The sequence below is a fragment of the Pagrus major genome, chromosome 22, assembly GCF_040436345.1.
Source record: "Pagrus major chromosome 22, Pma_NU_1.0".
Classification (NCBI taxonomy): domain Eukaryota; kingdom Metazoa; phylum Chordata; class Actinopteri; order Spariformes; family Sparidae; genus Pagrus; species Pagrus major.
The window spans coordinates 5,722,419-5,747,213 of NC_133236.1; the positions used below are offsets into that span (position 1 = coordinate 5,722,419).

At 40.9% G+C, this 24,795-nt stretch overlaps 1 protein-coding gene across 1 annotated transcript; it reads right to left on the reverse strand.

The window, feature by feature from the left end:
- Positions 1-12,861: 12,861 nt before the first annotated feature.
- lrfn2b (leucine rich repeat and fibronectin type III domain containing 2b) lies at positions 12,862-23,924 on the reverse strand. The gene is made up of 2 exons (XM_073493113.1): positions 22,540-23,924; positions 12,862-13,889 (listed from the first exon to the last, which is right to left on the reverse strand). The coding sequence occupies exons 1-2, from the start codon at positions 23,913-23,915 to the stop codon at positions 12,920-12,922; spliced, it is 2,346 nt and encodes a 781-aa protein (XP_073349214.1). The 5' UTR covers positions 23,916-23,924; the 3' UTR covers positions 12,862-12,919.
- Between the last annotated feature and the right edge of the window lie 871 nt (positions 23,925-24,795).

Consider the following 24,795-nt stretch of genomic DNA (forward strand, 5'->3'; position numbering starts at 1 on the left):
TCAAAGAAAACATTCAAGAAGTTCTTAATGTATACTGAATTTATTTGACTGGACCGTGGGACTTTTGGGCTCAGACCGGTGTGTTGTTGCTCACCATGGATACCGAGCGACTATACATTGTGCATGCGCAAAGCGTGTCCACACAGCAGAAATGTACCGTGGGAAATGGTATAACAATAACGGAAAATGTAAATTAGATTTATTATTTCGTTTTGGTTTCCTTGTTTACAGTTTTTGCCTAATGCTTAAACACTAAAAGTGGTTGCTACGCCCAAAGCATCACAACCTCTAACTTTGGTGACCATGCCCTAAACAAAAGCACCAACACTGCAAACACAATATATGCTTTGCACTGTGTTTGAAATTCTCCAACACACTTCTTGCAAAACACTACACACTGTTTTTTACATAAGACACATTGTTCAAAAAGGAAATCTCATACAATCATTGGGAAAACACATCTATTTAAAATACAAAACACAACTACAATTGGAAAAGCACACAGACTCACACACATGAAAACATTTAAAATCTAATTGTAGACCAATCAGTCTAAGCCATAGCACTACAAATACACCTGATGTGAGCTTAGCTCCTTTGTGCCAACTTTGGAAAGATGGAGGCAGAAAGAGGAAGAGGGAGAGTAAGAGCAGTAGCAGGACGAGGAAGAGGACGAAGAAGGGGAGCAGGCAACAGAAGGAGACAAATATCTGATGACATGAGGGCCACTTTGGTGGACCATGTAATTAATCATGGTCTTACAATGAGGGAGGCTGGGCAGAGAGTCCAGCCAAATGCAAGTCGCTACTCAGTTGCCTCAATTATTAGAACTTTCAGACTGGAAAACAGGTATGTTTTGATGTTTCCGCACTAAACTGTACCAAAGAAATTACAGTATTGCACATTGTTCAAACGCACAGTACAATACATTGCTGTATTACTGTAGGTCTATGGGTCTAAAGTACAAAATGTATGATGAGATGAACAGGAGGTGGCCATAGTTAACATGGTTTTGGCAAACAACGAAATCCGGCTTCGTGAATTGAGAGAGCAGATCATCGCAGATCAAATAACCTTCACTGACATCAACACTGTCAGCATATCTACACTCTCCCGCATCCTTAAAAAGCACAACATTACACTGAAGCAGCTGTATAGTTTCCATTCGAGAAGAACAGTGTGAGAGTCAAAGACCTCCGTCACGACTATGTGCAAGTAAACCTCCCCCCCCTTTTTTTTACTTTTGCAAAAACCTGAAAAACAAAAAAAAATTCTGAAGCGTTTCCATTTTGTTTTCATGTGTCTAGATCAACTGTAGTGGATCAATCTTTCACAAAAAAAAAATCTGTATGAGTCTTTTAAAGTCAAAAACCATCCAAAGTACTGAATACAGCTGTGTTTTGCATAAAGCACATCTGTGTGTTGTCGCTGCTAGGAAAGAGTAATTCAAAGGTGCATGTGTTTAACGTTTTGATGCTAAAAACAGTTTTGAAATGGGATTGTTAGGTTTTGTTTCAAGAGTTTCATTTTGCCGTATACGTTAGGAGTTGATCTTCATGTGCTGTGTCTTACTCAGCCTGTGTGTTAAGTTATGACACAGTGAGCCAAAGTCTGCTACATGTGTGTAAGCATTCGGCAAAAACTGTAATAGCAGCGTGTATGTCGTCACTGGCAGTGCTCTTGTTTTGAAAACATGTAAACCATGTCCTTCCAGTTCTTTAATTTTGTCTTTTTGCTAATGTGTCAACAATGAAACAATAATTTGAAGAAATGCCTAATTTGCATATATAAACATAAAATCTCAAAAACTTGCAATACATTTTTTCTTTGGTATGATGTCACTAATCAACTGGAGAAGTTTCATAGTGATAGCTATTAATTGAAAATCTTCCCATATTCTACTCAATTTACTTAGAGTGTTGGGCACAACTTAGTCTTTTTATCTCGAAAAAAAATATGTTCCACTCCATTACGGCGGTAGACTTTTAGTATATTATTCAGGAGGGTATTAGGACCAATAAAAACTGAGACATTTCTTTTGCAAATTTTTTGTTTTTTTTTGGGCTAGATTGACTGGCCTATTAGTCCACTGTGATATCAAAGTTGTATTGTTTTTTTGACTGTGACATCACAGTTGATTATGTTGTTTCACTGTGGCATCAGAGTTGTACTGTTTGTTCCACTGTGACATCAAAGTTGTACTGTGAGATGCACTGTGACATCACAGTTGATTATGTCGTTCCATTGTGACATAAAAGTTGTACTGTTTTGTCCACTGTGACATCAACGTTGTACTGTTTTGTCCACTGTGACATCACAGTTGGTTATATTGTTCCACTGTGACATCAAAGTTGGTTATGTTTGTTCCACTGCGAAATCACAGTTGGTTATGTTGTTCCACTGTGACATCACAGTTGGTTATGATTGTTCCACTGTGACATCACAGTGGGTTTTGATTCTTCCGCTGTGTCATCACAGTTGGTTGCGTTTTTTCCACTATGACATCAAATTTGTACTGTTTAATCCAATGTGGTGGTGGATTTCCGCAGGCGCAAACAACCCTGCACACAGGTGAACATCCTGGGAACGGACATTGAGATGGTGACATCTTACAAGTACCTCGGAGTTCACCTGAACAATAAACTGGACTGGACTGATCACACTGCAGCAACATACAAGAATGGTCAGAGCAGACTCCATCTGCTGAGGAAGCTCAGGTCCTTTGGAGTGCAGGGGGCACTCCTGACTTCTTTCTATGACTCTGTGGTGGCATCAGCCATTTTCGATGAAGTAGTCTGCTGGAGCAGCAGCATCTCGGCAGCAGGCAGGAGGAGACTTGATAAACTTATCAAGAAGGCCAGCTCCATCCTGGGATGCCCTCTTGACCCAGTGCAGGTGGTGGGAGAGAGCAGGATGATGGACAAGCTGTCATCGCTGCTGGTGAAGGAGTCCCACCCCCTGCAGGTCACTTTCACAGCACTGGGCAGCTCCTTCAGCAACAGACTGATACACCCTAAGTGTGTGAAGGAGAGGTATTGCAGGTCCTTCCTTCCTGGTGCTGTCAGACTCCACAATCAGCACTGCTCCCAACCTCACTCTGCACTCTGCACTGTGTAATACGACTATTCTATTTGGTCAATTTTCTTAATACCCATATTTATTATTTGTATTGTAAATAAAAATTCACTGCTGTTAATTTTGTTAATTTTATACAATATCATGTTTATATGTACATACAAGTCTATTCTATTTCTTACCTTTTAAATTATATTGTTAATTTTTGGCTATTGTTATTGTTTTTTTGTGATATTCTGTCCTTTGGCTGCTGTGGCAAACAAATTTCCCCGTTGTGGGACAATAAAGGAATACTGATTCTGATTCTGATTCGGAATGTGACATCACAGTTGGTTATGTTGTTCCACTGTGACATCACAGTTGGTTATGATTTTCCACTGTGACATCACAGTTGGTTGTGTCTGTTCCACTGTGACATCACAGTTGGTTATGATTGTTCCACTGTAACATCACAGTTGGTTATGTCTTATCCAATGTGACATCACAGTTGGTTATGATTGTTCCACTGTGACATCACAGTTGGTTATGTCTTATCCAGTGTGACATCACAGTTGGTTATGTGTTATCCACTGACATCACAGTTGGTTGTGTTTGTTCCACTGTGACATCAAAGTTGTGCTATTTGATCCACTATGACATCACAGTTGGTTATGATTGTTCCGCTGTGACATCACAGTTGGTTATGTCTTATCTAATGTGACATCACAGTTGGTTATGATTGTTCCACTGTGACATCACAGTTGGTTATGTCTTATCCAATGTGACATCACAGTTGGTTATGTGTTATCCACTGACATCACAGTTGGTTGTGTTTGTTCCACTGTGACATCAAAGTTGTGCTGTTTGATCCACTATGACATCACAGTTGGTTACGAGTGTTCCACTGTGACATCACGGTGGGTTTTGATTCTTCCACTGTGACATCAGAGTTGGTTATGATTGTTCCAATGTGACATCACAGTTGGTTTTGTCTTATCCAATGTGACATCACAGTTGGTTATGATTGTTCCACTGTGACATCACAGTTGGTTATGTCTTATCCAATGTCACATCGCAGTTGGTTATGTCTTATCCAATGTGACATCACAGTTGGTTATGATTGTTCCACTGTGACATCACGGTGGGTTATGTCTTATCCAATGTGACATCACAGTTGGTTATCTGTTATCCACTGACATCACAGTTGGTTGTGTTTGTTCCACTGTGACATCAAAGTTGTGCTGTTTGATCCACTATGACATCACAGTTGGTTACGAGTGGTCCACTGTGACATCATGGTGGGTTTTGATTCTTCCACTGTGACATCACAGTTGGTTATGTCTTATCCAATGTGACATCACAGTTGGTTATGATTGTTCCACTGTGACATCACAGTTGGTTATGATTGTTCCACTGTGACATCACAGTTGGTTATGTCTTATCCAATGTGACATCACAGTTGGTTATTTCTTATCCAATGTCACATCACAGTTGGTTATGATTGTTCCACTGTGACATCACAGTTGGTTATGTCTTATCCAGTGTGACATCACAGTTGGTTATGTTTGTTCCACTGTGACACCACAGTTGTAGTGTTTTTTCCACTGACATCCCAGTTGGTTATGTGTTATCCACTGACATTGGTTATGGTTAACTAACTGTGATGTCTCAATGGAACAGTTTGTTCCACTGTGACATCACAGTTGGTTATGTTGTTCCACTGTGACATCACAGTTGGTTATGATTGTTCCACTGTGACATCACAGTTGGTTGTGTCTGTTCCACTGTGACATAACAGTTGGTTATGATTGTTCCACTGTGACATCATGGTGGGTTTTGATTCTTCCACTGTGACATCACAGTTGGTTATGTCTTATCCAATGTGACATCACAGTTGGTTATGATTGTTCCACTGTGACATCACAGTTGGTTATGATTGTTCCAATGTGACATCACAGTTGGTTATGATTGTTCCACTGTGACATCACAGTTGGTTATGTCTTATCCAATGTGACATCACAGTTGGTTATGTGTTATCCACTGACATCACAGTTGGTTGTGTTTGTTCCACTGTGACATAAAAGTTGTGCTGTTGATCCACTATGACATCACAGTTGGTTACGAGTGTTCCACTGTGACATCATGGTGGGTTTTGATTCTTCCACTGTGACATCACAGTTGGTTATGATTGTTCCACTGTGACATCACAGTTGGTTATGTCTTATCCAATGTGACATCACAGTTGGTTATGATTGTTTCACTGTGACATCACAGTTGGTTATGTCTTATCCAATGTGACATCACAGTTGGTTATGTTTGTTCCACTGTGACACCACAGTTGTAGTGTTTTTTCCACTGACATCCCAGTTGGTTATGTGTTATCCACTGACATTGGTTATGGTTAACTAACTGTGATGTCTCAATGGAACAGTTTGTTCCACTGTGACATCACAGTTGGTTATGTTGTTCCACTGTGACATCACAGTTGGTTATGATTTTCCACTGTGACATCACAGTTGGTTGTGTCTGTTCCACTGTGACATAACAGTTGGTTATGATTGTTCCACTGTAACATCACAGTTGGTTATGTCTTATCTAATGTGACATCACAGTTGGTTATGATTGTTCCACTGTGACATCACAGTTGGTTATGTCTTATCCTATGTGACTGTACAGTTAGTTATGTGTTATCCACTGACATCACAGTTGGTTGTGTTTATTCCACTGTGACATCAAAGTTGTGCTGTTTGATCCACTATGACATCACAGTTGGTTACCAGTGTTCCACTGTGACATCACGGTGGGTTTTGATTCTTCCACTGTGACATCACAGTTGGTTATGATTGTTCCACTGTGACATCACAGTTGGTTATGTCTTATCCAATGTGTCATCACAGTTGGTTATGTGTTATCCACTGACATCACAGTTGGTTGTGTTTGTTCCACTGTGACATCAAAGTTGTGCTGTTTTATCCACTATGACATCACAGTTGGTTACGAGTGTTCCACTGTGACATCACGGTGGGTTTTGATTCTTCCACTGTGACATCACAGTTGGTTATGATTGTTCCACTGTGACATCACAGTTGGTTATGTCTTATCCAATGTGACATCACAGTTGGTTATGATTGTTCCACTGTGATGTCACAGTTGGTTATGTCTTATCCAATGTGACATCACAGTTGGTTATGTGTTATCCACTGACATCACAGTTGGTTGTGTTTGATCCACTATGACATCACAGTTGGTTACGAGTGTTCCACTGTGACATCACGGTGGGTTTTGATTCTTCCACTGTGACATCACAGTTGGTTATGATTGTTCCACTGTGACATCACAGTTGGTTATGTCTTATCCAATGTGACATCACAGTTGGTTATGTGTTATCCACTGACATCACAGTTGGTTGTGTTTGATCCACTATGACATCACAGTTGGTTACGAGTGTTCCACTGTGACATCACGGTGGGTTTTGATTCTTCCACTGTGACATCACAGTTGGTTATGATTGTTCCACTGTGACATCAGAGTTGGTTGTGTCTGTTCCACTGTGACATCACAGTCAGTTATGATTGTTCCACTGTGACATCACAGTTGGTTATGTGTTATCCACTGTGACATCACAGTTGGTTATGTGTTATCCACTGACATGACAGTTGGTTGTTTTTGTTCCACTGTGACATCACAGTTGTAGTGTTTGTTTCACTGTGACATCAAAGTTGTGCTGTTTGATCCACTATGACATCACAGTTAGTTACAGGTGTTCCACTGTAACATCACGGTGGGTTTTGATTCTTCCACTGTGACATCACAGTTGGTTGTGTTTGTACCACTGTGACATCACAGTTGGTTGTGTTTTTTCCACTGAGACATCACAGTTGTGCTGTTTGATCCACTATGACATCACAGTTAGTTACAGGTGTTCCACTGTAACATCACGGTGGGTTTTGATTCTTCCACTGTGACATCACAGTTGGTTGTGTTTGTACCACTGTGACATCACAGTTGGTTGTGTTTGTTCCACTGAGACATCACAGTTGGTTATGTGTGATCCACTGACATCAGAGTTGGTTGTGTTTGTTCTTCTCTGACATCACAGTTGGTTATGTTTGTTCCACTGTGACATCACAGTTGTAGTGTCTTTTCCACTGACATCCCAGTTGGTTATGTGTTATCCACTGACATTGGTTATGGTTAACTAACTGTGATGTCACAGTGGAACAATCATAGCCAACTGTCATGTCACATTGGATCAAACAATACAACTTTGATGTCACAGTGGAAAAAACACAAACAACTGTGATGTCACAGTGGAAAAAACACAACCAACTGTGATGTCACAGTGGAACAATCATAACCAACTGTGACGTCACAGTGGAAAATCATAACCAACTGTGATTTCACAGTGGAACAAGCATAATCAACTTTGATGTCACAGTGGAACAAACATAACCAATTGTGATGTCAAAGTTAAACAAACATAACCAACTGTGATGTCACAGTGGAACAAACTGTTCCATTGAGACATCACAGTTAGTTGGTTATGTTTTTCCACTGTGACATCACAGTGGGTTTTGATTCCTCCACTGTGACATCACAGTTGGTTATGTGTGATCCACTGACATCAGAGTTGGTTGTGTTTGTTCCACTGTGACATCACAGTTGGTTGTGTTTGTTCTTCTCTGACATCACAGTTGGTTATGATTGTTCCACTGTGACATCACAGTTGGTTGTGTCTGTTCCACTGTGACATCCCAGTTAGTTATGTGTTATCCACTGTGACATCAAAGTTGTACTGTTTGTTCCACTGTGACATCACAGTTGATTATGTTGTTCCACTTTGACATCAAAGTTGTACTGTGAGATCCACTGTGACATCGCAGTTAGTTATACTTGTTCCACTGTGACATCAAAGTTGTACTGTTTGAGCCACTGACGTCACTGTTCCAGATTCTGGACTTTCTTTTTGAGGATTAGCCATCTGCATCCTGTACTTTATAAGCAGATAATATGGTAAGCTTAAATATAGTTGATCTTTGTAGCAATGTTTGTTCACTATCATTTTTTTTTATAACAATCTGTTACTCATCAGTAAGTTTTACTAAGCTAACTTGCAGCACTCTCACACGGTCATCTTAGCTTACCACGCGGTGACTGGTTGATTCCTGAATAGATAAGATAAGGTAGTCACGTTGGTTTGTGTTTGTTCGGTTGGCTTGCGGCTATTAGCATTATTGTGCTTATGGGTTTGCGAGTTTGTCCTCTCTTTTATGTGCATTTTCACCAGAATGGCTGACATCAGCTATCACAAATTTTAAAAAACTGCTGTAAATGTTACCTTTAGTAGAGTAAGTTAGTCATGCTGAGCTACAATGCAGTTTCAGTATTGATTCTTTTGAGTCATGTGTTATGTTAATTTGTGCAGGATTACTTGTAAAAGCCTTTTTCCTCCCTCTTATATTTAAATGCACCAACAAAGACGTCCAGACTGTCCTGTCCCAGGGAGAGGACTCTGAGGAGACACTCCATGTTGTCCTGCAGATGATCCATTTCACAAAGACCACAGGTGGGCTTATCCTTCTTGCAGGTGATGGTTTGATTTGATTTGTGCCATCTTTAAAATCATCTCATGAAAATACGATTCCCACTATTGTGTGTGCCTGACAGTTGTCTGCCACAGTGACCCTGCCTGTGTCTCTTCGTCTTTAAGACTGCTTGGTATGTACTGATTAAATTGACATAATAATTATGATGAGCTTTTTTAAGTCTCTCTGTATTCTGTATTCCAGCACAGATTTGGTCACATTTTCAGAAGACCTATAATAAATTAATTATTGAAACAAACTTCATGAATGTTTTTTGTGACAAGGTAGTATTTGTTCCACTCATTCCATCGCAGAAACATGACAGCTGTAGAAATCATTGGAACTGAAGACTGTCATGATATACATGTTCTTTACAAGTGGATGGAAACTTTTGGCCATGACTGTATGTGTATATGTATATACACAATACAACGTTACATAAAATCTTCTTCACTTGATTTCATGATTTCACTCTTTTTTGTGTGGATGTGCACCAGATTTCCACAATACGTTGCTTACTTTGTTCACATCATATACCTATCAACACCTTCAATCACTCGTTACATGTTGTATCATATATACAGTGTGTGTATATATACGAAATAAGGTGCAGCTGTCTGTGGAGGATTTGCAGCCGGGTTGTTTTCCTCTGTGCCTCTGGTGGCTTTACAGTTGCAGGGTACTTGGGCTCTGGCTCAGGAGGGTGAAAGCGACAGAGACTTGACTAGTGGAGTGGAAGGAGGGTGGGATGAACAGAACATGAACAGCCTCAGAGCCAGAGCTGCACTTTGTGGCTTTAACATCATCTGTTTGGGTGGTAACAACACACAGCTCTGGTTGTGCTGAGCAGCTGTGGGGTGTGAAGACATCTAGAGATGATATGTGTACACAAAATGTGCATAAAAATAAAACAGTTTACATGTGAACTGACATAGTTAATGGTAAATTAAGTGATGTATTTTGTCACAAGCATCATTCAACAACCAGCTCATCGTTATCACTTCATAGAAACACTGCAAAAGCTAAATGTATGAAAAGCATCTCAAGAGCCACGTGATCAGAATGAATGTGAAACATACAACCACTTAAATAACAGGGACAGTTTGAGAACATGGTGTTGTGGTGCACTTCAGCCTCTTGTGGGTAAAATGAGTATTACAAAAACTGACACTGAAAAATGTGAGCCCCTTTTTCACAAATGAAAAACATTTCTGTTCAACTGCAAAAACATTTTTTCACCTGCTGTTAAGTCGTAAACACAGGAAAATGATTTAATTCAGACAAAATGGATCACCAGATTTTTTTTTTCTCATTTGTTGCTCAGGGCTTCTGTAACACCTTGATGATCACTTTTTTTTATTTACAGTCCCCATTTAAACCAACTGCTCCTAGAGGAAATGCTCTGACATCACATTACTGTCTCAGGAGAATTTTAGTTTTGTCTTAGTAGCAAAAACAACAATTTGACCACACAAACATCTTTTACAGCTCCAGGTGGGAAATGTGAACAGCTGCTCCACACCTCCTCTACTGTAAAGTTCAACTGCTGCCACATATTCCAAGTGGAGTATGGTACAAAAAAATCCAATATACAGAGAGACACTGCACACACGCAGTCATATTAGAATTATCACAAAAAGTCATTCAGACAACATGGGAGAAGTGAGTGTACACACTGGACGAAACTGTCTCATGAGTCAGTTCTGCACAAACATGCAACACCTGACAATAAAGCAAACAACATGTTTAATTGAACTTTCATGAAATAGACTCATTATTATGTTCACTTATTAAATCCATATCTCCTCCACATGGTTTACTGCCATCTGTAGCAATCCTGTGAACATTACCAGGAGAACATGGAGGGATTTAGTTTCCAAAATTTGATGTCAAACATTTGAACAAAGTGTATTCAAAACAAAAAGACTGAAAGCGCAATGTCAAAACAAGTTCTGGGACTCTTTGAAAGATGTAAGTAACTTGCAATCCTGATATACAAAGCAGATTAAAGATACTGAACCATAATGTTTACTTCCCCCAACATGAGAGGGGCAAATATGTGAAGGGAAATTCTGATTTAATACAACTTGGGTCTGAAGGAAACATGGCAGGAGACAGAGGTATGTTGTGGTTGTGACACTGTGGTTTGTACTTTGTACCTCCATTGTAATGCCCCCATTTGTTAGCCTGTGTTTTATTGTGATTACAGATTAGCTTCTCCGTAACACTCATTGTAACATTCTGTGTTGTTTGTTGCTAGTGGAGTGACAGCGAGTGATGGGTGAACCTGCAGCAATGACTGACCCAAGATCAAACTCATTAAAGTACAGGGATGGGAGGGCTGCTTTCATAATGTATTCCCATAGTTACTAATTACCCATCAGAAAATGGACTTGGTAACCTAATCCAAGTATCACAATGTTAAAGTAATGTAACTTGATAACTCTCCATTACGTTTGGTGTACTTAAATGCCAAATACTATAACATGCACAGTAATGTCTCGTTGTTTTCTGCTTTAAAGACAAAATAATGGTGAAATTCCACCCAGTGACAGTGGTAATGATGGTCATGATGATGAACTGGCAGCTGCTCTGACACCAGAGTGGTGTTGTGAGACTTTTAAAGGGTTTTAATGCGTGTGTGTGCATGTGCATGGTGGTATATTGTTCTGGTAACACTTTGCAATAGTGGTTCGGTTGATCAGCAAACCTGCCAACCTCCAGACATCTGAACCTGAATCAGGTGAACAAACCTACTATTATTGGGAAGTTTAATCAGAGTGTGCCCGTATCCATAGTAACCCAGTGTCACTCCTGCTCAGTGGTGCAGATGAAACAGAGGGACACTGCTGACTCTGTCTGTCTATGTACTGTCACTGTCCTCTTTCTGTGCCGTCATCACTTCTAAATTTGCAATTTGAGAGTTGGCAGCTCTGTTGAAAACTGTTGTCATAATAATCATTTCCATTTTTACAAAATGCATTGATAATCTGATGACATTTATCATGTCATTTTAATCAAATACAATCAACGGGCTTTATATACAGCTATAGAAGAGTTTCTCCTTTGCAGCCTGATAGCGAGCGCTCTGTGGCCCAGTGTTGGTATGACAGGGTGGGAACTTTTGGTTGAAAAGTGTCTTTGTGATGGTCTGCTTGTGTTTCTTAACGTCAAGCTTTGTTATTGTGATGAGGTCATGTATCCAGGTCTCAACAATGACTCCAACAATGCAGTCCATTTACTTTGGTGAGGAAGTGTTATTAGTGCTAATAGGAATCATAGCTACAACTCGTAAATAATGACTCAAGTTGTAATAAACCAGAATTATCCTGGGAAAATGTTTGGTTTGGGGGCATTAATGGTGTAACCAAAAGGGAGTGCATGTTTAAAAAAAATACTTTGAAATTAATGACATTAAAACTCATAAAAAACATTTATTTAACTAAATCTAATGTACACAAACAGGCCTAATTGTCGTGGAACATCCTACCCATTGCACCATTTTCCTCTTCAGTAATTTGGCATTTTTAAAAAGTGAGTCTTTACATACAGTACAGCCATAGTTTAGGAGATGGTTGGTTTTATAATCTATGCAGTCACATAAATTTGTTATGATTATCATACAGAATGATTGAGTTACCCCTCAAATATATACTCTGTATAGAACGTAAATATAATCACATACAACTTTGTCAATAAATCTTTTTTCTTAAGTCTTAATGAATCAAAGCATCACATCTATGTATATATATATATTTATATATACTGCACCATTCAGTCAGAGAAGGTTAAACTGCATCAGTAGGTCGATGACATGAGGATAAATTTACAATAAAAAGATTTCAGTGTGTGCTGGTCACACCCTGCTCTCGTGTCAAGGCAGAGACCTGTAATGGATCATTTGTGTTTGACCAGCAAAATAAAAAATATAAATCTTTAATTTCATTACATACTTTAAATATATACAGTATAATAATAGTCCACGGGCATAACCACATCTTCCGAACTGACATTTCCCTTCAACTGATCAGCCATCTTCATCCTTATCTGTACAATGTGTGAGGCAAACATTTCAAAGGTTTCATCCCTAAAGGTTGTATTTGGCTGTGACGGTGAAAACTCCTCATTCTGTCTCAGCTGAGTGAGGGCTGGAGAGGGAGCGTAGAGAATGGTTATGCTTCATGCAGGACAAAGGCCCTGAGACCAGCAGGTCTGTCTTGGCGTGGCTACTGGCCGTCCATCAGAGCAGTGTTTGACAATGTGACGGTCCTCCATTTGTCCTAGACAGTACTCTCCATCACCCAGTCAGCACTGTCTATTGTCCCCTTACTGCCTCCTGTGTCCCCCTCCTCCTCACACTGCAGCAGCATGCCATTCACAGACAGGCTCCTCTTAGTCCAGATACTGCTGATCCTGCGGGGTTTGCTGCACAGCTGAGTGGCCCCAGCGCCTGTTACATCTCCCATGTCGAAGGACTGGCTCCTTCTTGGTTTCGAGTCCAGAGGTAGCATGAGGAGCCGGCTGAGGCTGGAGTCCAGTGTCCGGCCCAGCAGCGGCTCCCTGTCTGTGTGGGGTTTAGCTGCCTTCATTGCAGTGCTACTAGAGGCTCCCGGGTCACAGCCCTGTGACCCCCGCAGCTCCAGTGAGGTGAAGGCCCCGAGGAGGTGGTCTAAATTGGTTCGGGGCTTTGAGGGAGCTGACCTCCAAATCTTGGCAAGTGTGCTGTTGGGGCTGTATGAGCCTCCAGCCATGGAGCCTGAGGAGGAGGAGGAGGAGGTGAGGCTGCTCTGGAGGGAGCCACACTTGAACTCGACCACCTCATCCTGCAGAGTCACCTTGGCCTTGACCTTTGGCTCAGACTGAGGCTGAGACTGGGGCATGAGAAGTCCGTTTTGCCCGAGTCGTCCGCCGTTGGTCTGCGAGTGTGTGTCGCTGACACTGGTCAGCTTCCCCACCGGGGGTTCTGTATCAGCAGCTTTGTAGCGCACCATGAGGATGACGATGAACACGAGCAGAGTGGCCACAATGATTCCCCCGACCACCAGGATCATGGTGCCTCCCAGCAGCTGGCTGGGCACAGACTGGCACTGAGCATAGTCGTCCTGGGTGTAGAAATGCGTACAGCCCACAACGTTGGTGGCTGTGAGCGTGGTTGCGGTGTCATCCCAGGCGGCCAGCACACACAGATCGTAGCGGGTCCCCGAAACCAGATTTGTCACCAAGAAAGCTTTGCTGGAGGCTGGGATCATCCTGAACAAAGACAGAAAACACAATTAAGAGCTGCAGGTTAATTACTGTATTGAGATAAAGAGGTATTCCTCTGTAATAGCCTGGGCTCATATCTCTTTCACAGACACAGAGGTAGCTGTAAAAACCTGGAGGAGAACACTTTTAATGATTGAGCCATCAGCATCTGAACAGGGTACACAGAGCACATGGGGACAGAACTAACTGGTGCAGTAGGTGATGCAAGCTCTATTCACTGTGCACACAAGGAGAGGCAGCATTTCCATTTGCATTCCCAGGAGTTTCTCTCCACTTCCATGTCTCTGCGGTTGCTGCTTTAACAGACAGCCAACAGTAATTGGCTTTATCTCTCAGAGCCATCTGTCTTGCTGAACAGAGGGTCCATTTGATATCGGAGCTCTGGAGCATTAATAAATAAATAAGAAGAAAACACAGCAAAGGCAAGAACGACTGGAGAGTGCAGCACATTGTGCATTGGCTGATCCAAGATAGATTTGGACCTGTGGGAAGTGTCAGGAGTCCTCGTGGTAGGAACAGCCACACAAGGGAGTGTGTCAGGTGTTGGGATATTAAGCTCAGGAGAGCTGCAATGCTGTATGCACAGGTGTGTGTGTGTGTGTGTGTGTGTTTGTGTGTGTGCTGAGGGGGAAATGCTCCTACCCCCCACAAGATGTGGAGGTGCCCCTGAGAAACACTGCTCCAGCTGCCTGAGGCGAGCTGCTCAGCGGCTAGCAGCAGAGGAGTGCCGGTCAGACGGCTATGGTTACACTCATACCTGCTGTTTAAATCATATTACTGATTCACTTCCAGAACCACAGCTTCCCTGCAGGGATACACATCAATCAGGCCCCTGATGGTCTAACGTCCAGACCAGCTCTGGTTTAAACTGTATGGTGGAGCTAAGAGTAATGCCACTACAGTAACAGTATAGTATTAGGACCATTATGATGACATGAATGTTAGATTATGTTAGGTTGAGTCTGCTTATGATGCTGTATCAGTTTCACATTGGCTGACAACAGGGGTCATTATCTTTGTTTCCCTACAAAATGAAGACATTAATAAAAACCAGGAGGAGGCCAGATGAGCCAACTCTGAGCCTCCCAGTGTTAGTTCATTAGGCCTATTAGCTCAAAAATCGACTCATTTATCCAGGGTATTGGGCCACCGTCTCGGTGTGATTTCAGAGATAATGCTTCTGCTAAAAGAATTTAGGTGGGACCCAGAAAGGCCATTATTAATGAAGCTATGTATGTACTTTAGAGGTACAAATTATCAAACAAACATGTAACTCACAAAACATGAGCACACCAATTCATCTCTAAGTTCAAAGGCTTATTATGATTAGAACTTTACGTGCCAATGTTGAAAGATCAACCAGACTAATTTTCTACCTGAACCCACGTTGTCACCACTGAACTGTAGTTTACATGGCAGAGAACAAACCTGAATATTCTGCTGGACTGTAGTGGGTCGGCTGTGTTTATAATGCAGGGGTAGAAATAACTACAGCTACTTAAATTTATGTAATCAAGAGTATTTTTTTCAAGTTTGTAATTTTACTTGTACTTTCATATGCATAACACCATGTGTCCTACTCAGTTACTTTTCAAATCATGATTGAGTACTAAACACAATTTGAATTAATATCCAAACATTTCATCTTCATCGGATCACAGATGGGCCAATGAAAATGGAGTTCATTCAGACTGAAGAATCAGAGAAACAGAAACCTCTTCGATTTGATAATGCATTAAACATCATCGGTTAAACCAATACTCTGAGTAGTGCTTGAGAAAAATACTTTGTACTTTTACCAAAATATTATTTTAATATTAGTAGTTTTACTTGTAATAAAGTAATATTCTGTATGTATGTGTATGTATGTAACTGTACTTGAGTACAGATTTTCAGTACACTGATATAATGTGACTTAATGAGTGGGTAATGGACTCCATTACTCACACCATTGGTTGGTCAAGCGTTGGAGCTGCCACATTGATTGCGGAAATGTGTAACCTGACATCCTTAATGTGATGCAAGTACAAGCTGCAGGTTTGGAGCCTTCGTTTGTTCATGTGTTCACTGTGACTAGCAAAATGGATCTCACATCAAAGGGACATTTACCTGACATGCCACAAAGATCATAAATGGGTTTGGACCCCAAAACATCAGAACCTCAGTGTTTTCCTCATCCCAATTAGTCCCCACAGCTCAAACAAAAGAGGCTGTTTTCCAATCAAAAGTTCTACTTCTCCAACAACTTGTGCTACACTTCATTACACTATTATAATTGGCTGCCCGCAATTGGGAGTGAAATTCTTTAGCCTAGTGATGCTTTGGCTATGTGCTGCTTACTCCTGTGTCTGGGTCTAATTGATTTCAGGCTGTCTGCATAGACTGGCTAATTCATTTTAATTCATATGAATAAAGCCCAAGTCCAGAGAAACCTATGCCCATGCTTATCACAGCCAGATAAAAGTTTTTTTCCCGCCCCTTCAGGCTGCAAAAGGCAATTTGTCGAGTGGCCTGCTTAGCTCCCCATGATGGCGAGAGGCCATAGCATTAATCAGAGTGAAAGCGGGGAGAGAGAGAGAGAGAGAAGAAGAATGGGAGAGCAGACGAAGAAGGAGCTGGGCTCTTGGCTGAGACTTCTTTAAGCTTTGCGAGAGACTTGTCAGTTACAATTTTAGTATTCTACATATATTCTCAGTTCAAAGAAAGAGCTGACAAAACAAATACATCTATACTCCAGGCTGCGTCTTTCCTGTCCACAACCATTACACTATTTCATGGCTCGGGATTGTTTTGTTTTTCCAGCTCTTCCAGCTAAGGATTACTGAAACATTATTCATTTTCTCTATTGATTTCTTTTTCTCTGGACAAACACAGACAAGGTCATGCAAGATGGTCTACTGCCCCGTTACCTCAGCCTGAGCACTGGGCTAATGCTGGGAAATATAATGCTTGTGTGCTTATATAATCAAAGTCCTTAATGGCCTCTCCCTGGCTGCTCCTCACTCTCACACTCTGCAGCTTCAATGGGCCGTAACATTTCTCTGTCTGTGTCTACACCCTTAAATATCTCCTGGTTGCGATAAAACATCACCTCCATCAGATTGTAATGGATAAATCTTACGCTGAAAATGGTGCCACCACAGGCCCACGGTCTGTGTCACAGTCTCAGTTTGATATGACTGTGATAACAGCATAGGTCATGTAAACATGCAGCCAGCACTGCAGGCAGCCTTCATGTATGTGGGTACACAGCAGTACACAGCAGCATGAACATGAAGGGAAATGTTCACTGTCTCTGCCTCAAGAAGAAAAGTCAAAAGTTGTTTGAAATTTATAACAGCACAATGAATTCAGTCGCTAAAGCTACATTATTTTTTTCAACAAGATGAAAACACGACAGGTGACCTGAGTGAACTGAACTGAACAAGGAGGTGTTTTTACCTCCACCGAGGAGGAAATGTTTCCACTGGTTTGTTTGTTTGTCAGCAGGATTACATAAAAACTACTGAACAGACTTGGATTGAAGATTGGTCTCAGCCCAGAATATACAACATTCATTTTTGGTGTTAATCCAGATAAACGGACAGATCCAGGAAGTGAGATAAGGTGTTTCTCAACATTCTTATTAATTTCTCAGGGTATGTATGGTATGTATCTAGGTGACTGGCATCTATGTGTGAGTACAATTTTATAAGGATCTTAATAAAAATCTGGATATAGCAGATTTAAATATGTTTTATTTGGTATTGAATTATGCTTGATTGAATTAAAGGGGACTGTTGGGTCTTGCGGGAGGTATGCGCTCTACTGACCTTTCTAGTATTGATAATGAATTAGTTTTTATTTGTAAAAGGAAGGATGTGTTATTTTATGTTTCAATTCATTTTGCTTTAACATTCCAAATGCTTGGTTTTGGTCGCTATAACTCCCACTAAATGTCACACGGTGGGCAGAAATTGGATTAAAGAGAGCAGAGTTGTGGCCACAAATACAAAACATTTAGCTAAAAGAGGCTAAAAATCTAGAGCTGATATATATAATATAAAAATAGATCAGTACAGCTTTAAGATAATAATTTCTCAATGATGAGCTGTAAAAAATGGGCATAAGCACTTAAAATGTGACTGGGACAATTTTAACTGAGGTCTGGGTTTTCCCCTAGGAAAGAGTAGATGTCATTCATGTATTCTGGTGCATTTAACAGGTGGTTTGATTCTTTATCTAGCTAAAGTAGCACGAGAAAAATTATAAGAAAAATGTATTGCCTACATTTTGCCATTTCATCCAGAGGAAGTGCCCCAGATCATGTATTTTAAAATAATAAAAAAGTTAATAAAACGCTTAAGTGTAAATTAATTAAATAACTAATTCATAATAGCTTTGTGGCGCAGGCTAATGATAGATTGTACTTCTTTGTACAGTTGAAAATACATGTTAACATTTAAAGTAGAATATAACTTAAAATTGAACACATTTAACCAAATTATTTAATAATTATTCAATACTTTTGCTCTTTTCTATTTAATAAATTCCATGACCTCTACCATCTTATGTAATGGTAGCACTGCAGTAACAGTTAAAAGATTTAAAGATAATAATAAAAAATAAAATCTTGTCTTACCCTTCATCCCTTTTTGTTTCATGGAGTTTCATTAATTTGGGCATTCTCTCAACAATCAAGCTGAGTGGGATTACTAACTAATCAAGCACAAACGCCACACTCTGAAAAGTGAAAGTCAACATACCAATACCAGTAGTAGTTGAGTAAAAGTCTTCTTTTACTCAACTTTTACTAATAGGTTCTATTGATATGTAGAAGACACCATATTTGGTCCATAAAATGGAGAAGGATATGTACAGTAAGGGGCTCAATCAAGCTTGTACAGAGGAGGTGTTAACCCAAAATGTGTCTTTTTAAGTGGCACACTTTTAACAATGCTAAAAAAGTTTATCCAATGCTAAATATTTATTTAAATTGCAAGTGTTAAAATGTAAACCTGAGAAAAAAAATATGGTAAAAAATAAAAATATGAACAAAAAGGGAGAACAGATATAAGATACATTATAAAACCACAAAATAATATTTCAGAACTCATGAAACACCACTCCAAAAACCGATTCAATAGGAATTCATCATTTATGGCCCCTGGAAATAAACTGCATCTCACCACCTCTTTGACTGCATTTCAGTGACTTGTATGCCTCAAACAAACATGGAGTAGTTACATCACTGATGTCCTCGATGTTCTTAATTTTAGGCTGAATGTAATGCAGTAAATAAAAAGTGGTTTAGATTTGAAGGCTTTTTGAACTTGCCAATACACCTTTATTTTCTTCTCATACGAGCTTTCTATCTTAACATCATCTCTTTACTTGTCCCATATTCTTCTGAAATGTAAGATTCTTTTCAGTCTGCTGAGTTGCCTTATAGGTAAACTTGCATTAAGCTGATTAGGATGAAAGTTTGAGTATCTACTTTCTCTAGTAGATTCTTTAATTCTCTAACTCAACTTGTTATTCTGATGACTGCTTACTTCTTCTTGACTTCTTGGTATTACGGCAGTTTTACTTGAGCATAGTGCAGTCATATACTTTGGAACATTTAGTACACTTTTCAGGAATACCAGAAGCCTTCATTTCAGCCTGACAAAGGCACATTTTTTTAATAGAAAGTTCTCCTTTAAAATAAGTTCTCCAGGCCCTCAGGCCTTAACATTTACCTATCCCATATGAAGGAGCACGTAAACCTTGAGTTCAAGTAACAATGTGCCAATAATGGAAAGTGGAGCAGTGATATCGTTGTCCTCCAGCTCCAGTGTTTGAAGAGGAAACAGCTGAAAACTCTTACCTCTTATGCACAACGATGAGACACAGCTGAAACGATGAAGTTGTCTCCAGATTCAGAGCAGCTACAGGCAGCTTTCCAAACTTCCATTCTTATCTTAACTTTTACAGAGACTTGTCTCCACATAACTTTCTTGAATTCAACTTGGCTTTAATGAATCAATCTGTGACATGTTCAGACTACTTTCAGAACAATGCACATCACAGAGGCTGTCCTTATTAAGGTAGAGAATCCTGTTCTCATGGCAGCATGAAAGCTCTCTTTTAATCCCTGTGGATTTGGTGCAGTTTTTGCTGACATTTTAATTGATCAGGTAAGTTCCTGGGTTGGCATTAAGCACTTGTTGGTTCAGCTCTTATCTGTCTCACATTCATATTCGAGACATCTTCATCAGACATCATCAGTGGGGCTACTAATATTGATAGTAATATTCTACTTTGTCTCTGATGCAGCATGTAATCTGCAAAGTAACTAGTTACTTAAGTTATCAATAAATGTAGTGGAGTGAAGTACAACATTTTCCTCCAAAATGTATCATAAAATGGAACAATTCAAGTAGAGTACAAGTAACGCAACACTGTAGTTGAGTAATGTTCTTAGTTACATTCCATCACTGCAAGTGTGAGTCAGCTGTAGTGAATATGAAAAATGCATTGTTGTTGCAGTTGGAAATGACTTTTTGTGTTCCTAGGCTTGTACCTTCGACTGAACCCAATAATGATGATTCAACCATTTTATGTGTTTACTGATCCGCCTTTTACACGCTGAAGGTTTGGTCGAGTTTAAGGTATCAGTACTTTCACAACAAAGTTCTCCTTGAATCAGTTATCTCATCTAAACCCCACCAGGGCTCAGGTATTCAACGAATATTAAGTTATTTTTGGTTTTTAAACAACCCATACTGTGTTTATAAATGAGGTCTAAGGAACTGACTTTTCAACAGCTGTCACTGATGTGTCTCTCAGTTCATATTCTCTCAGTTCATATGACTGTTATGTAATTTTCCCTAAATGTTTACATTCAAAGTGTTGATCAAAATAAAATATTTTATTTATTTAAGAACACACGCTATGAGTGGTGAAAATAATTCATTATATTACTTTACTATTTGCTACAGTTGTACTGTATAATTACACAGGACTGAAAGACATTCTTACTACATTATAATGGGTGAAACAAGAGAAAATATGTTTCCAAATGAAGGGAAATATTGCAATGAAAGGGCAGCCACAGCCCTGAGGCTACAGCTCTAAATATCCTGCTTTCCACAGTTTTGAGAAGAGTAACTGATTTAAATGGCATTAATTGTTTTTTTTCTGGCTGGTTTCACATTCATTTTACAGACAGTAGCATTGGAATATAAGCCTCATGTAATACAGTTTCATCATCATCAAATGCTGCTGGATTGACAGAAATTCCCCTGGTTCTGGACTGCTGAGCATAACCACACCCAGCAAGGCAATGTGCTTCATGAGGGAGACATCAGATGAAAAGGTGACGGAGAAGAGGTGTTTTTTTCTTCTGTCATCAACAATTTGATGGACAACACAGACCGTAGATGATGGTTGAACCCTACAAGAGTGTAAAATATTACAGAAAACTAAGTAATACACAGATTCCACTGGAAAGACTCTCTGTGTGATGCTGAAAACACTGCACCCTGTTAAGAGACATCATTCAGTGCTTAAAGAAAATGCATCTGTCTATGTTTAAGATCAGAACACAAGCTGTATATTTAGTTTAGTGCTGAGCCTCTCATTCAGAGGCCATGACTTGTTCCGTCTGTACCGTTCCCTCCTCATCTTTCAGCAATGAAGATGTATTGAGTGCTGCAAAAATAGTATAAAAATATTGACACTGCCATAATGTATATTGTAATTTCCACATTTCTGGGATTTCAATTTAGACGGCTCTTTCAGACAGCTTCTCACACAGTACTATATCGAATGTAGAGTCTTTCAATTGTGGTGAAACAGAACAAAGTATCAACATTAAAGCTGAATTAACTGCATTTTCAAGTGGTGCTCACTAAAAAGAGCAGCCTCTCCATTTTTTGGCCACGGCATGGTGTCATGGTGATTGTTGTTTTTTGTGCTTTCTGTCAATTATCCACATCTGCCGGTCTAAACGTCGGTTGTTTGTGGGTTCTTCCCTACAAGAGATTCCTTTAAGGGCCCGTGTGAACGTTTCTTTGCGCAGAAAAGTGTAGCTGTGCACTCAGGAGTGCTGAGATGAAGCATTTGTCCGCTGAGAGAATAAACGCTGCACTTGCGTCTTGTCTCTACGACAACAATATCTTGACCCCACAGCTGTATAATCAACACTGCCCCTTTGGGTTTTACTATCTGTTTGTTTTTAATTTGACATCGGGACTTCAGAGTAAGGAGGATGTGGGTGCAAGACATGATTCACAGGAGACAAGGCCAGGGAAAAGAAAAAGAGCAAAAGTGACGTCACCAGCGCCTTTCTGAAAAGTTGAGAGATTTTCAACTCGAAGCGCTCGGAGCGGCTGCGCAAAACAGGCGGAGCACACCTTTTCTCTGGGCAACCACCTGCTGCTGCAGACACTCGCTCCTCATTTGAAACAATTGAAAAAAGACGCAGAAAAACTTCTATGTGGACACAGGGCCAAACATTACACGTTTCAGTCACTTGAGTAGTAGAAAAATATCTAATACATATTTAAATAAACCCAATCATATCAACCAAGTACCTACTGTAATTTTGGAACATGAATTATAATAAAAACTGTGCTTACACTTAAAAAAAAAAAAAAATCCAAGTGTTTACCTGTAGATGAGAACCTCATCATCAGAGCAGTTGTACTGGAGCTGGTACATCTTCACTTTGGGGGCTGACTTGCTCACTGTCCACTTGACCAGTGCTGAAACAGCCGTCACCTCAGAGATGGACACAGTCCTTTCTGGTTGGATCTTCGGAGCCCCTTTGCTGACCCTAGTGGTCCCTGTGATATCAGAGAGGCGTGACTTTGGTGGTGCTGGCTGCCCGGTGCCATTGCTAAGGTGAGGGAGCTGTATGATGGACACCTCCACGGAGGCGGTGGACTCCCCAGCCACATTAGCAGCAATGCAGGTGAAAGTGCCGTAGTCCTTGGAGGTGGTGATGGTGATGCTAAGGGTACCATTGCTGTACACTGCGGTTCGGGAGGAATTCCCAAGCAGCCGGTCATCAGGGGAGATCCAGTGGATGGTGGGAGAAGGGTCTCCAGTTGCTTCGCACCTTAGGCTGGCCGTCTGGCCCTCCAAGACCAGCATTCTGTGGGTGTGCTGGGTGATCAGAGGTGGCTGACACACAAACTCCTCCTCCTTCACATTCCAAAAGTAACGACCCTTCAAGGCAGGAGGGGAAGCACAAGTCTCCAGGTCGTCATCTCTCTCAAGCCTCCGCAGCCACAGCATCTCACAGTTACAGTGCAATGGATTCCCGCCCAGGCTTAGGGACAGCTGGGGAGCATAAGGTGTAGTCAGAATCATTGAGTCCTGGGCACGGGCAAAAATGGGGTCTGGGGGTAGCTTCTGCAAGCGATTCGAGGTCAGGTCCAATCTTGCCAGCCTTTCCAGGTCAGTGAAAGTTCCCTCTGGGATAAAGTCCAACAGATTGTGGTCCAGACTCAGCTGGTGCAGGTTAATCATCTGTCGGACTGAGTCCCAGGGCAGGGACATGAGGTTGTTATAGGAGAGATCTAGATCCTCCAAGGCAGGTGCCAGGTCCTCAAAGGCCTTTTCATGGATACGTCCAAGTTGGTTGTTGTTAACGATGAGGTGCTGCAGGTTGATCAAGCCTCGCAAGTCATCAGGGCCCAGCTCTATCAAGCGGTTGTTGTCCAGGTGAATTGAGCGCAGTGTTTCCAAGTCACCAAAAGAGAAGGGCTGAATGTAGCTAATGGTGTTCCTGGAGAGGGTCAGATCCACTAGGTCAGTCATATTGGCAAAGTCCTGCTGCGTTACACGAAGGATGTAGTTGCCTCCCAGACGGAGCTCCACCGTGCTTCGGTCGATGTCCGGAGGCACAAACAGAAGACCTTTGGAGGGACATAATGTCCCCAGGGACTCGGACAGATTCTGGCATACACAGTACTTAGGGCATGCATGGGTGATCATCACTGTGGCTCCCAGGACCAGCAGGTAGGAGATGATGTGGTCCATGGTAGGGTCATACAAAGGAACCTGTGTGAGAAACAGAAAACTAAAAATTAGGTTAAGGTAATACTCATGAACATTATCATCTTTCAAAACTTAATCATCAATTCAACCCAGCCCTACTGAAAGACCACAGGAGGCACTCAGGCACAAAAGATCTGAGATGGAGCCACAGGCCCAATATGTCCTACCCAGAACAATAACATTTTAAAATAATTTCCCAAAAACATCCATTAAATGAGATCACTTTAAATGACTGTCTGCCTCATTTGAAATTATTATTTGAATCCCTCAGGAATCATTAAACTTTTATTTTATCTTCCTGTGGCAGACTCACAGGGGGATCTGCCCTGAAGGGTTTCCTGCGAATGAAACGTTTGCTGCGGCAGAAACTGCACGTGTTACCCACTGAGCCTCCTCTTTCAAGGAAGGTGGCCTCGTGAGTTATTTGTGTATGTGACATAGTCAAGCTGGTTTGATGTGCACTGGTGGCCTCAAGGGCTTGACTACCCACCCTGGTGCCTCCATGTTTGAAAAAATGTGGCGAAAGTGTGCTCTTAGATGCCCCCCTGGATGCCCCTATGGTAGATGAGTGACTTTTGTCAGCCATAAAGTGTTAGATTCTCTTGGGTTGCGGCTTAATAGAAAGTCTGTATATTGTGTTCACTGCCACAGAGGAGAAATAAAACCTCGCTGTTGATGCATGTTACTATGGCGTCTTCCAGCACTGTTAATAGCTGAGCCAGCCTGGACTGTGAAAAGCTAGGTCCCAGCTACAAGCCAGTCTGAGCTCTTAAGTATATTAAAATAGCCTCAAGGCAGTTCAAGTTGAGGCTGTTTGTTCTCTTTTCTCCTCAGTCAGACTAAGGCGTCATTGAGTGGTTGA